Here is a 13675-nt window from a genome sequence, read left to right on the forward strand (position 1 = left end):
AGTGTTTGTATGTTAGAAGAAAAAAATTTGTATGTGGGGGGGTTTTTTTTTTTTGTTTTTTTGGGGGGGGGGGGGGGGGAACAGTGACTTCTTCTCTATTATTAGTTCTTCTTTATTATTAGAGTAGATACAAAGATGGGGTTGTACCTTCTTGACTGATGTTATTAAAGCTTCATGTCCACCTTCAAATTGTGCAGTAATATTGACTCACATCTGGCAGATTGAAAATGAGTCATGAAAGGATATTTCCCCTTTTGTAGTTTTATTCAGGATGAAAAGGGATGTCCTGCCGTGAATTTGTTTACATTTTTAAAGACACAGAGACCTGTGTTCTGATCTGGTTTCCTGCTCCGTAGGTTTCTCACTGTTTTGAGTAATATATCTGATAGATTAAATAATAAACTTTACAACAGGTTGTCCTGCTGCATTTGCTTGTATTAGTTGATATATTCTTGATCAGATAGTTTCAGTACTCTTGAAAATTGTCAGAATTTTAATAGCATATTTTCTTCTGATTTTTTTTATTGGAACCACTTAGTGAAACTTTCTATCATGAAATATTTTTGAGTTTTATGTAATGTGTGTGTGTAAGATGCTGTAAAAACAAAAATGACATGCATCTATTCTTATGATAGCATTTACTTGTAGTCCAATGAGACATAAAACACCTAATTATAAATACTTTCTATTAACCTAGTTTGTGAAACCTTTATTTGATTAACAGCAAGGCTGTCTAAAGGGCTTTATATCATGAACACATAAAAACATCATAAGCGCACCATAGAGTCAGCAATTGTGAAAACCAGTAACAAGCATTGCATTTTGTCAAGTGACATTGTTAAAATCATCAATACTCATCAAATATGTTGGTCAATGTTCCATTTATGATGGTTCAAAATCAACTCTAAAACTTAGTATTTCAGCTGTTTTGCAGTTTTCTGGAACTTTATTCAAGATTTGTGGTGCATGGAAGCTGAATGCTTCTTCTCCATGTTTGGTTCTGGTTCTGGGGATGCAGAGCCAGAACCAGAACAAGAAGACCTGAGTGATCTGGGAAGGCTGAGACTCCAGCAGATCTTTAATTTATTTTGATGGTAAGCTGTTCAGTGATTTATGGATGAATGGAAGTATTTTAAAGTTCTGGGGAACTGAATAACGGACCATATTAGTGTGTTCACAAATGCAATGGAAAAGTAATCTGTCACAATTCTCCAGGTCAGAAAAAAAAATAAATAAATAAAATCTTAGCATTAGGCAACCTCCAAGTGTAATCAAATTACTTCATTCATTAACCACATTTGTGGCCGAGTATTGTACCTAATTGTTTTTGTTTGATTGTTAAGTCCTGCATTGATCTGCTTACACTGGGTGCCTGGTGTGCTGAGGACTTCTCTGTCAGTAGATTGGGATTTGGACCGCCGGGTCGTGCGGCATGTGACAGAATCAGCAGCACAATATCCGCGCCGGTGGCCGCACACTGCTCAAGTTGTACTTCCAAGCTGAATGAAAGCATTCGTCTCCACGCTGCACTGCCGTCCTCCACTTCCATCCCCATGTGACGAGGAGGAACCAGGAGAGAAACGGACGGTGGGAACCAACGGAAAAGTGTGGCGCTTTGTTTTGGGCCACATGATTAAGGGGAGACAGAGGTGCCATTGAAGAGGGTGGTGATGAGCAGCAACTGTTGGGGTGATGGTTCACTTTCAGTCCAATTTTTCTACCTTACATACAGAACGGGCCTGGATGTAGTTTGTCACTTCTGGATCTTCTTGAGCCGTGGCTCACTACAGCTTCTGCTGAATGAAAGAGGCAGGCATATATAACAAGATTTGTTCATGATAGCTGGAAATACATTTGTCATAGTCATGTTCATATTCGATCAGCCTGATCTCTTTCCAGATTCCCATCAGAACGTGTTGTCCTGAAGGACTAAGAAAAGGCAGCTGACCTCACCGCATTTCACCTGTATGTGCTTAACGTACATTAGTGTTGTGACTGGATTCATTGCACTTGGAATCTGGATTTTCTAGGTTCCCAGTCAGAAGTGAAACAAAATGCTCCCTAAAGTTGAAAGTATGGCATGGCTGATGTACATGGAATATGGTGAAAGTTACATGTATTAACACTTCTACTGGGACATAATGAGTTACCAAACTGTGACCCACAGTGGTATATCACAAATTTTAGTTTGTCTGAGAAAACAGAAAGATTGCAGATTTACCTGTCATTTGAATTTTACATGTCAGATGGGAAATAAATTGTAAAAAAAGTTGACGTACTTTGTTCTGTCTTTATTTGGCAAACAGACAAAAACTTTAGGCCACAATGAGATGCTTCTGTTATGATTATTTCAAGACACTACAGAGAATGGCATGTCTTAAAGTGGAAGTTGGCTAAGCAGAACACAGACAGCTAAATGTACTCTAAAGAAAGTTTTTGGACTTGAACTGATCTCCAGCTGGAACTCCAGATCAGGGGATAGGAGAAAATACTGATTTGAGGCACTCCAATGGCCTGAATTTGGTTTCAGTGTTTCGAAAATATTTGATCATATTACAAATTTTACTGAGCTCGGTGATTTCAGGAGCTAACTAAACACCCTAAAGCTAATAAGTAATATTCTCTTTTTATATGGTTTTACTCATAATATAATTTTTTTTTCCAGGAAAATAAAATATTCCATCTTAATCTCACTTTCTGTAAAGCATTGAGGTCAACCAACACATGCAGAACAAAAACTTTTCTGAAACAGTTTTGAAGGGTCCATGAAATACATTTTTGAAAATCTCACAGATCATTTAATTATTCAAATAATTACACAAATTTACCCTGATTTAACTTAGAAAAGCAGTAATATTGAGACTTGGTTAAATCTCATAAAGCTATGATAAGAAACGTCTTCTTGCTGCCTTCTCAAGACAGAGAGAGGGAGACAATTGAGTTTTCTCATACTACGACTATCAAGCTGTCTTTATCTCTCAGTGAGAACTCTGGCATATGCCTTCAAGAGCTGAATCAAATTTGATTTTGCTCAGAGAACAGTATTAACCATGCCAGCATTAAGTTATTGCCCAGACGGGAACTCATCACCTTGCCTTTTTCACAGAGAGACAAACAGAAAAAAAAAAGAAAAAAAAAAAGAAAAAAAAAAGTGTGATCTCATCCACAGAGCTGAGATTACATTCACATCCAGCCAACACTCTGTTCTCCATCACAGAAGGTTGCTGACACAGCTGTGAGAGAACAGAAACGTGCTAACCTGTCAAATGTTAGAGGCAACTCCTTATCTTCTGAAGAAAACTCTTTATTTGGCAAACTGGCTCTGTGGACTGCTGCTTTACTGCAGTGGGAAGAGTGTGATCATCGCTGTTGATTTACGACAAAAGACATGTTGGAGAAGTACATTTTATGCAAAAAAGAAGAAGCATATCCATTCGTCATCACATTGGCTGAACGCTGTTTTCTCTGTAGGTTGTTTTTCCAAATATAGAGCTTTTCCCAGTTATTTGGGACAACTGGATGAATGAGGAAGTATATTCCTACCCAAAATATGGTTTTGAAATAAAACTAATTACTACAGATTTGTAGTATTTATACAAATAACTAACAGCATGTATGTATGTATGTATGTAAAATAAATGGCTAATATTTTATAATTTATGCATTTGTTTGCACTCTTCTCACACATTTAGCAGTCCTATATCTCACTTCACTATTCCTGTACTTTCATATCTGCTTGTGTTAGTCTGTTAGGTGATAAAGACATTTTTATTTATTTTTCTTCATTATATCTGCTCTCTGTTTGTCTGCTCTTTTAAGATATTTCCTTGTGTGGTAATATCACACAAGGTGATATTTCAGATGTTGGAAATATCTGTCTTTTTTATTTGTGCTTGTTAAACACAGGTTCATAGTTGATAAAACTGAATATTTATTTCACTCTTTGTCTTTGGTATCTATTCACGTTTGCTGTGGCGTTCGGTGTGGTCGGCCCGCACCTTACACTGAAGCAGAATAGAAACGTTTCCTCTTAAAAAGGCTGCAGAAATATTCATTTTACATTAAACATTAAACAGCTTTAACATGTGCATCTTCCACCTAGTCACATTACTGTTTAGGATTTTGTCACAAACTCAGCCACCGGTCCAGGATTAAAGCAACCTCAGCTTGGTTTCCGACGCTGTGCAGCCGATGAAAGCAGCAACATGTCATTCACCTGTATTTAAACTCCAAACTCTTCTCGGGAGGTATTTGCCCCGACTGTATTGCTTTGAAGCTGGTTAAGCATCCTCATGTATGCAGCTCCAGTTTTGCTCTTGTCTGCGGGGTGTCAGTGTTAAGAGTTGAGCCAGAGTGACAGGAAGTGTCGTGTGCTGCTATAAATAAACCCCCGTTTTCAGTGAGTCACCGCCGTGCTGGTGTTCCCACGAGGGCAATTCACGAGACAATCCGTGCTGCCTCATCTATCTATCACTCTTTTCCTGGGTTGATTAACCTCGTGGTGTTAAGATCCGTGACCCTGGAGGTGCTACACGCCGACCTGGCCAGGAGACAGAAAAGCAGACGCATCAAAGCCTGGGGGAAAAAATCGAAGAGTGCTTTTTCTGATTTGAAGTAGGGTGTGCGCTTCCTGGTGCAGAGAAGTAAGAATATCAAAGTCAAACTCAAAGGAGTCCCCCCCCCAGAGAATTTTCAAAGTGTAATACCTGGCTTTGCCAGAAAAATGAAGCCTTTGTGATAACTGTTAATTAATCTCTTACATCTCTGTGGAGGAATTTCAACCCACTCTTCTTGCAGAAGTGTTTTAATTTGGACAGATTGGCGTATTCTTTAGACTAAAAAAACCCTCTGAGATGGTTTTCACGAACACGCAACTTCTTTGTTGCGTCAAAATGTAAGACCTAGTTCCCTGGGTAAAAATTATTATAGTGTCCGAAGATTCATGTGCTTTCAGTCTTTTATATATGAATCCAAATTGATTGATAAAGTATTGAAATGTTCGGATGTCAGCTGATTACAGTGAATGTTTCCATCACTTACTCAGGACTGAATATGCAACACCAGATAGTTAATTCATTTGAATATATTTTATATAGCATCAACTTTTCTTTTTACTTATATGACATCATTTATGTTATCTTTAGCATATCTGATTTAACAGGTAAGTTTTCCCCCCCCCCAGTTCTAATCAAAATAATCTTATTTCCATTAACAGAACATAGGATGGGGCTGCACAGTGGCGCAGCAAGAAGGTTCTGGGTTTGATTCCCAGCCCCAGTCTTTCTGCATGGAGTTTGCATGTTCTTCTTGTGCATGTGTGGGTTTTCTCCAGGTACTCTGGTTTCCTCCCACAGTCCAAAAACATGACTGTCAAGTCAACTGTTTCTCTAAATTGCCCCTAGGTGTGAGTGTGTGTGTGCATGGTTGTGTGTCTCTGTGTTGCCTGCGACAGACTGGCAACCTGTCAAGGGTGTATCCCACCTCTCACACAGAACGTTAGCTGGAGATGGGCACCAGCAACCCTCCCAACCCCACCAAGGGACAAGCATCAGCAGAGAACACAGGAATCATGCATTATTTTATTTTCAATCAAAATCAAAGTAGCTAATTTTCTGTTAGAGCCTGTTTGGGCCTTTCATAATTATTCCAGGTGCTCATTTTTTATTTTAAAGCATAGTATGCATGGAAATAAGGAATAGCTTCACCTGTTTTGACGTCTATGTACATTTCTTGGTTGTGCCCTTGTAAATGCTGTCCTCCTTCAGATCCTGCCAGTTTGGTGTTTTGTACATTTCACTGTTGAAAGATCTCACTCTGAGCTGACGGCGTGATGTGATAACAAGATTCAAGAGAACATATGAAGCCTGCAGTGTTGGCATCTGTTCAGATTGTTGAGATTCTGCTTCGTTAGAACTGGCTGATGAGCAAAGGAAACTGAATAAGTTGAAAAACTGGAAAAAAAAAATTGATAGCAGTGTTCACTAGTTTATTTCGTAGGCTCAATTTTTATGATTGATTTTTGCGAAATCAACCATCATCTCAGTGATTTCGAGAGAAACGGCTGAGCTAAGACTTTAAATAAAAGTCAGTGATCATCTCCATGAGAGTAACACTCAAATGCTCCCTCAGATTGACGTCCTGTATGCGAATGTAAATTCTGACGCGTGCGTTTCACGGCAGCTAATAGGAATCCCTGAGACACGGAGTGTCTCACAGACTGAAATACAAATCTCCCAGTCAGAAGTTAATCTGTTATTCTCTCCTGCTGGCTAATCACAGTGCCAGAGGAGGCGGGGGAGAATGAGTGAGATGGGAGGACAGACCGGCAGGGAAATAGAGATGGCAAAGCAGTATTTAATCTAGCACAATAGCTGCACCAAAGCTCATTATAAGTTAGCTCATAAGTTATAAACTAACTTAAAAATCCATGTTTTTGTTCTGTCCTCTTATGAAAAATTTAAAGTGAAAAGAACTGAGGACCTATACAATTTATTCTGCATTTATGTGTTTTTTTGTTTTTTTTGTTTTTGTCACGACTCATTTTTCTTAATGCAAGCCTACAAAAATTTCTATACTTTATGTTTTGGAACGGTTATTTTCTGGCTGTTTTTCTGATTGCGCTCATAAAGCTTGTTTTCGCCGTTGCGTCTCTGTCATGCTTGCGTGTGGCTGTGTGTGGCATCATACGTGTTGTTGTCGCTGTTTAGCCTGGTGTGAAGAACTAGAACGCCATGGCAGATGGCTGCTTGATGCGCTCAGAGAATGGTTTACCGCTTATTTTAAGCAGCTGCCATTGTAATTATGTCGCACATGCAACAAGCACTCAAACACAGCTTTTTTTTTTTTTTTATATGTGACGTGATGCAAGGTCAAGCTTTTCTCTCCTCTGCAGCTATTTTTAAACGGGAGTGTTCGAAATGACCTGAACGGGTTTTATTCCTGATTTCCTGCCTCAGTGAGATGATCTCTAATCTGATCTGCTCCATCATCCTGAGTGTCCGAGGTCCCAAATCTGAACCCTTTCGCTAAAATTTCAGCTGGTGGGTTCGTTAACTGCTTGTCAGCAGTGTTATGGAGAAGTGAAATCTTTAAAGCTGCATAAAACTGCTTTTTGAGAGGGGAAGAGAAGCATATATCTTTATGCTTTGTCTTTTATTGTTTGGGTGCGTATTCAGTGAGTACTGAAGACTTGCATGACATACTATAGCAGGTATAGGATTGCTAAGATCAAAAGCTTTAAAATTACAAGTTAAGATGCTGAAGTGAATGATTATTCTGACCTTTTTGTACTCATTTAGAATATCTGCAAAAGCGATGAAACAAACATAAACAGATTAAGGGTCTCAGTTAAGAAAGCTTTTGCATCCACATGTCTGCTAAAATGTCATCAAGCAGTGGCAGAAGAGGCTGTGTTAGAGAGATTACTGATGATATTACATAACCTGTGCACCCCCTCCTCCACACACACAAACACACAAAGCCACACATTTAATTACAGTATCAAGCTATGAATAAACGGCAAGGACAAATGCAAAAAAAAAAAAAAAAAAAAAAAGCTAAATAAGTGTAGGAGTGAGTCAGCATGAGCAGCGTTTTATAGCACAGGTGTCACTTCAGGAATAACAATGAGAGAAGCCGCCTGGCTCCGTTTCCCTCCATGTGGGATGACGTCTCTGCAGAGCCGCTTACGTCAGAGCTACAGAGCTGAGGCACACACACGCTGATGCTCTGAAGGAGAACTGGAGTGAACCTAGCTTCTGCTGTTGCTGACATAAAAAAAAAGATTCATCTTCTCCCTACAAGAGTCTTGCAGTCCAGGATTATGACTTGGGAGTTAAAATAAACGTTGGAGGAAAGTCGTTTTGTCCGTCTGGTGTATCTGATGTGTAGCTGTGGTGTGTGTTGGTTTATTTTATTTGGAAATATGCACTTTTGTTGGAACATTTTTGTAAAGAAAAATAAACTTAAAGTGAGAGACTAAATATCTTAAAGTGAACTGAATCATAAAATGGGTTTTATGTTGTGTTTTGTATCGAAGAGGATGAGGCGTAAGAAAACTTGATCTCAGTGATCTGAGAATCAGGATTTGTTAAAAAATAAGAAGCCCCATGTTTCCCTCTGCAGCCACACAACCACGTTTTTACATGACATAGTGTCTACAAACACTGTGTCACCCTGCACTATTCAGCTCGTTCATACAGCCAAACCCCTGTTTAATACCCCAGTCCTTATGTGGCTGGTGCACTGGATGCCAGTCGCTTTCTCTAAATATCTTATAATATTAAAAAAAAATAGTAGTTAATCTAATTCAGATTTTCTATTTAGGGATGCCGCTTCCTCATCCTCTTTTGTCTTTGTGCAGTTTGTCATCTCACCCTCAGTGCAGCACAATTATTTTTGCATTAACTATTTATTTTTTTATTATTATTATTATTTTGTTTGTTTCAGTTTATCCAATGCAACTTGAAGTGTTTGTTGAACTCTTCCACACTATACATTTGTCTTCTGTATTTAAAAAGACAACGATATGTATTTAAACACAACATATACATAATTTGACAAAATTATCTATTCTGGGGGAAATATCAGGCAAACACTTTGTGACATCACTGACTGTTTTTTTGTATCATATCATGTTTTCTGCATCATAATTAATACGTTTTTGGCAGACGGTATTTTCCCCTTGTGGCAAGAGCCACTGGTCTCTGAGAAGGCTAAGCTCTGTCATAAATTCACATAAATATGGACAGGTTTCCCACTAAGTCCCTGCAAAGTGACTCATTTTAATGTGGGGATCTGAGTTAGTGCAGAGATGTTAATTACTAGCCACATTAGGAGCATATCTGCCTCTGTCAGATGTGGAAGGACACAGAAACTCACATTTGCCTGCAAACACCTTCATGAATTATACCCGTTTATATAGTTTCCTGCATCCTCATCCTCTTTTATCTTTGTGCAGACCTTGTGTCTCCTTTTCCAATAAAACGAACGCATGTTCTTGCATTACATAGCGTCGACAAACAGTAGACAGTCCTGCATGATTTAGGTCATCTATACAACCAGGCCATTGTTTCACATCACAGTGTTCATGTGGCTGCATGTCTGAGACTCAGTCATGTCAGAGCTGCCTCTTGTCTTCCCTCTTTATTTTTTCATTAAATGTCTTGTCTCTTGATGGGATGCTGAGGAGGCATGAGGGAGGGCCGGGACGGAGAACTAGCTTAGATCTAAGTTTCAATGTGTTAGGATAGGCTAGATAAGTGTAATTAAATATTTTTGACAAGAATAGTTTGAGCTATTTTACAAAGTTGAATAGAGACTTCATATACACGTAAAAAAATTAGGAGTTGTTTCCTTTTCCTTTCACTTCACAGTTATGTATTACTTTGTAGTTGGCCTACAGCATAAAATCCCAATAAATGAGGAGTCCAAGGAGTATTAATATTTTTTATAAGGTATTGTAATCTAGGAAATTGCTGTTTAGTTAGATTTTTTTGCATACTTTTTTTTTTTTACCTACTTCTGCTCTGTCTTCACTCACAACCTTCAAGCTTTCTGAATTCCCTCAATGAATGCGAGGTTCTGACCACCAAGTGTATTTTTAGTCAGCAGTCGTGTATTCTCTTAACTGCTGAACATAATGATTGCAAAAGACACAACCCAGGCCAATCATGCCCTCTGCTAGAAGCACCAGTGCTTGGTGCCATCGAGGGGGAGCCGGGCAGCTCATCGAGTGTTGTCCGTCAATGGCCGCTCCAACCTCCCTGTGATTTGTGGACCGTCTTGAGTGACTGTGCGGTGATTTGTCCCCACAAGGCCGGTCCGGCCTCGGCCATTGCTGCCGTCAGCAGCTATGCTACAACTCCGCGTGAAAGCAGTATGCTGGCATTTGCTGAATTCAAGGTGGCGTCTTTTCAATTAGGGAGTGAAATACCTTTTCAGCCTCTCGAGTGGCCCGGCGAACTACAGCCAAGGGGCCCTGGCAGCATAATGATGCCTGGCACAATAGTACCACTGTTTCCCAACCGGTTCCCAGGAAACCACACAACATGTGCCATTGTGCCCTGTGCTTTGCTGCCCGGCCACGTTGCCCAGCTTACCCAGGGACACCGAGAGGTCTGTCTGTGCAGTGAAGCTCACAATGATGTGGCCGGTAGGTTTGGAGGAACGCTAGGTGAAGACCAGGGGTGTTTCACCTCACAATGTAGTCAAGGTTTGGGGGATATTTCCTCCCGGATTGAGCTACCTTGAAAAGAACAAGGCAGCGAAGCGAAATAGGCCTGAAGGAACAAAGGGCGGCAGAGCTGCTGCCAGTAATTGTTGCAGTGAGAAACCCGAACATTGTGGCTGTGCTGAACCCTCCACAATAAAAGAAGAAACCAAGAGAAAAGGGACAAACAGAGAAATGGAGGCACAAAGACAGCTTGAACTGGTCTGTAGCTGGTCCTGACTGGTTCTTCTCTTTTTATCTCACCACTGTGGGGGGAGTCGAACCGTTTGTGTGTTCCTTCTCTGCAGATCCCAACATGGTCACCATTATGGCCCCTGTTTACGCAGCACAGCAAAAAAAAAAAAAAAAAAGATCATTTAGGGCCAGCCAGACAGGGGGGATTTAGTCAACGGCATCTAGGAGATACATGTCACTAAGGCCTTTCTGGGCCCCACAAGTCAGCTGGTCAACTAATGCAACACAACAGGATACCCAGGAAATGAAGGCCTGATGCAAAGCCCAGTGTGACACGCCAAGCTAAAGGCTCTATTTCCTCTTAAGGGGTGACCTGTCACTTAATGTGTCAATTTATTCATGGAATTTGCCAAAACAGCCATGCGCTCTCAGCTCTGCATTGAAAATGGGAGTTTACTGAGTTTTTGGGATAGTTTCCACAAACAGAAGCTTTTTATTTCTTGCAATCACCCTTTATTTTGATTGTGATTTCACCACAAAATCTGAACACTCATTCTACTTTAATTAGTGCACAAAATGATTTATTTTTATAGGTGGTGGTGGTGGTGTAATGCTGTGGGAGACTTTTTCTTGATCCACTTTGAGCCCCTGAGTTCTTTGTAGTCCAGTGGTCTCCAATCGTCACCAGATTCTCAGCAAAGAATCATTGAGCCATTTACATTTTAGTATGAAATGTTTAATATGGTCGTCTCAGTGATTGTTTAGGGTCGCTACCAGGCCCTTCCAAGCATCTAAAACTTTATTGACCATCATCTTTTTGCTTAATTGATCTGTAACTTATCTCTTCTCAACGTTTCATTTGCTGAAAGGTTTGAAGTGAATTAACAAAATCTCTTGAATTTTTCAAATGACTTCCTTAATGTAACTTTTCAGTAATACATTCCATTAGGTTTTATCCTTTCGTGTGTTGGGAGACGTTTTCACCTGATGTCCAATTATATAACTTCTTTTTCATTTTCCCCTAGTGCCTGACACTGTACGTCCGAAACGCTAATTGTCTGTATTTTTATTTTCTCTCACACAGATCCCAGGAGGAAAATCAAAACATTGGCTTCAAAGCTCTTACCACTGTCAGGCATTCACTCATTTCAAAGGACAGAATATTATTTACCTGAGGAGACATGAGTGAGGACAAACCAGCTGAGACCGTGGAAAATTCCTCAGCAGAGGTGAACGCTATTCCAAACGGGAAAGGCCATGAACCTGGAGAGGAGATCGCAACATCTGCAAAAACACCTTCTGCAGAAGACTGTGAAAAGTGAGTGTTCCACATAACTGTAGTGTAAACCAATGTAATGTGAGCATAAAAGTCATGTTTAGGTCCCTAGGATATGCTAAAGAATTTAATTGCTGGTGTTTATCTGACGAAATGTAATGTTTATTACTGTTTCATAATTAGTTACTACATAGTGAAATATGCCATGCAAATAGACTTAACTCGACTTATTTAAAACAAACTAAAACAAAGAAGAGAACAGATGAAAAAAAATAGAGAAAAAGAACAACAGCACTTAAACAGACGACAGCGTACCATAAAAAGAAAAACGTAGAAAACAACAAAAATCCGTCAACCACGACGGGATTTTCAGCAAAGACCCTAATGAAGCTCTGCTTGGCACAACACTTAGGCTTCAGCTGCTGACTTGCTGTACTACAATTTGTGCTTGATAATGTAATGAGATAAGTGCCCAATTATCACATCAGGTTGTCCAGCTTTTTTCTCTTTTTTTTTTTTTTTGCACTGTTGGTGTAATAGATGGTTCAATTAAAGTTCCCCTCTCTGGGATAGAGATGATGATGATGTAGCTTTTTGTCAATGTGTTTATCATATTATGACTGTGGGTGTTGTTTTCCACTTTGTGCTCTCATTGGGTGATGGATGACCTCTCTCTACAGTGCTTGTAGAGAAACTGTAGCCAATAGCACCCAGAATGCTAGGTATGTATAAAATGATCCATAATGAGAATAGTCAATTTCACACTGATTAGTTTTGTGATAACTGTTGCATGTTGTGTCTTTGTGGTGACCAGGTGCCTGGGAAAAGTACTTTGTCATTTTATCTCTTTAAACTTTAATGCACTTTCATGGGATTTTATGTGATATGCAAACACAAAGCAGTATTGAATCATTAAGTAGAAGAAAAACATATTCTGAGTTGACCACCATTACTATTTTACTGCCAAAAAAAAAAAAGAAATGCAGTCCAATGAGTTGCCTTCACAGGTTTCTTAATTAGTAAATGGAGGTCACCTGTGTAATTTAAAGTAATTAAAAATACAGCTGTTTTGTGGAGGCCTCAGAAGTTTGTGAACGTTAATGAGCAAAGCATCATAAACAACAAGGAACGCAGAAAAAACGTCAGAGATGTAGTTGTAGAGAGATTTACAGGGCGGGATTATAAAATAATATCACAAACTTTTAAAATCCCTCTGTGATCCATCAAAGAAAATAAGTGGATGTTCCAGCTGCAGTTTGCCTCAGGTTGTAGTTACTGCAGGCATGTGAAGGAAGGTGCTCTGAACAGATGAGACCAAAATGTTACTTTTTGGCCTGAATGTAAAATCCTATGGTGATTATGACTGGAAACAGAAAGCATACCTGCCAGAGCCTGCACACCACTTGAGTCAAGGGCAGAAGTTCCTCTTCCAACAGGACCAACCAGAGTAAAGCATATTAGCTTAGAGCACAATAATGTCCGAATGGCCTAGTAAAAGTCCAGACCTAAGGCTAATGTAGAATGTGTCATGACATGAAAATTCTCAGATCCTCTCCATCTGATATGGCTGAACTTTAGGTACAGTATTTTGAAAAAATAAAAAAAGAATGGATAAAGAGTTCAGTCTCTAAACATACTTGCAAAACCCTTGTAGCTTTAATCTCAGTGAGAGATAATTTCACAAAATTGAAAACCACAAACAAATTTTCCTCCATCTGATAGCTATGAGATAATTTGGTTTTGTCTATCATGTACAAATCCCAGTAAAATCGCCTCAAAAAGTTCAAGGGATGTGAAGAGTTTTGCATGATGATACCAACACAGATGTGTCCAAAGTTTTCCCAGAATTTGCTCAGTTAATAAATAAGCCATAAAAATTCCCCCGAAAAGAAGAGATAGCTTTTGAATGATTTTTTTTTTTTTTTTTTTTTTTTTAAAAATTTTGGTTTTCAGTTTGGTCCATTTTTTTCAACCAGTTTCCAATTTTTTCTCCT

At 39.3% G+C, this 13675-nt stretch overlaps 1 protein-coding gene across 2 annotated transcripts in view; it reads left to right on the forward strand.

Annotated features, from left to right (window-relative positions):
• Positions 1–13675, forward strand: part of LOC106950485 (sodium-coupled neutral amino acid transporter 3-like) — a 43438-nt gene that overhangs the window by 9335 nt on the left and 20428 nt on the right. Inside the window, exons 2-3 of one of the 2 annotated variants that reach the window (XM_015037388.1) lie at positions 11490–11723; positions 12362–12403. In XM_015037388.1, coding sequence (XP_014892874.1) covers positions 11587–11723; positions 12362–12403 — 179 coding nt within the window. In that variant the 5' untranslated portion in view covers positions 11490–11586. The remainder of the gene's footprint in view (positions 1–11489; positions 11724–12361; positions 12404–13675) is intronic. The other variant, XM_015037396.1, reaches the window with a different exon arrangement.

Source organism: Poecilia latipinna, unplaced genomic scaffold (assembly GCF_001443285.1).
Source record: "Poecilia latipinna isolate Pla-1442-1.1 unplaced genomic scaffold, P_latipinna-1.0 Scaffold24, whole genome shotgun sequence".
Classification (NCBI taxonomy): Eukaryota; Metazoa; Chordata; class Actinopteri; order Cyprinodontiformes; family Poeciliidae; genus Poecilia; species Poecilia latipinna.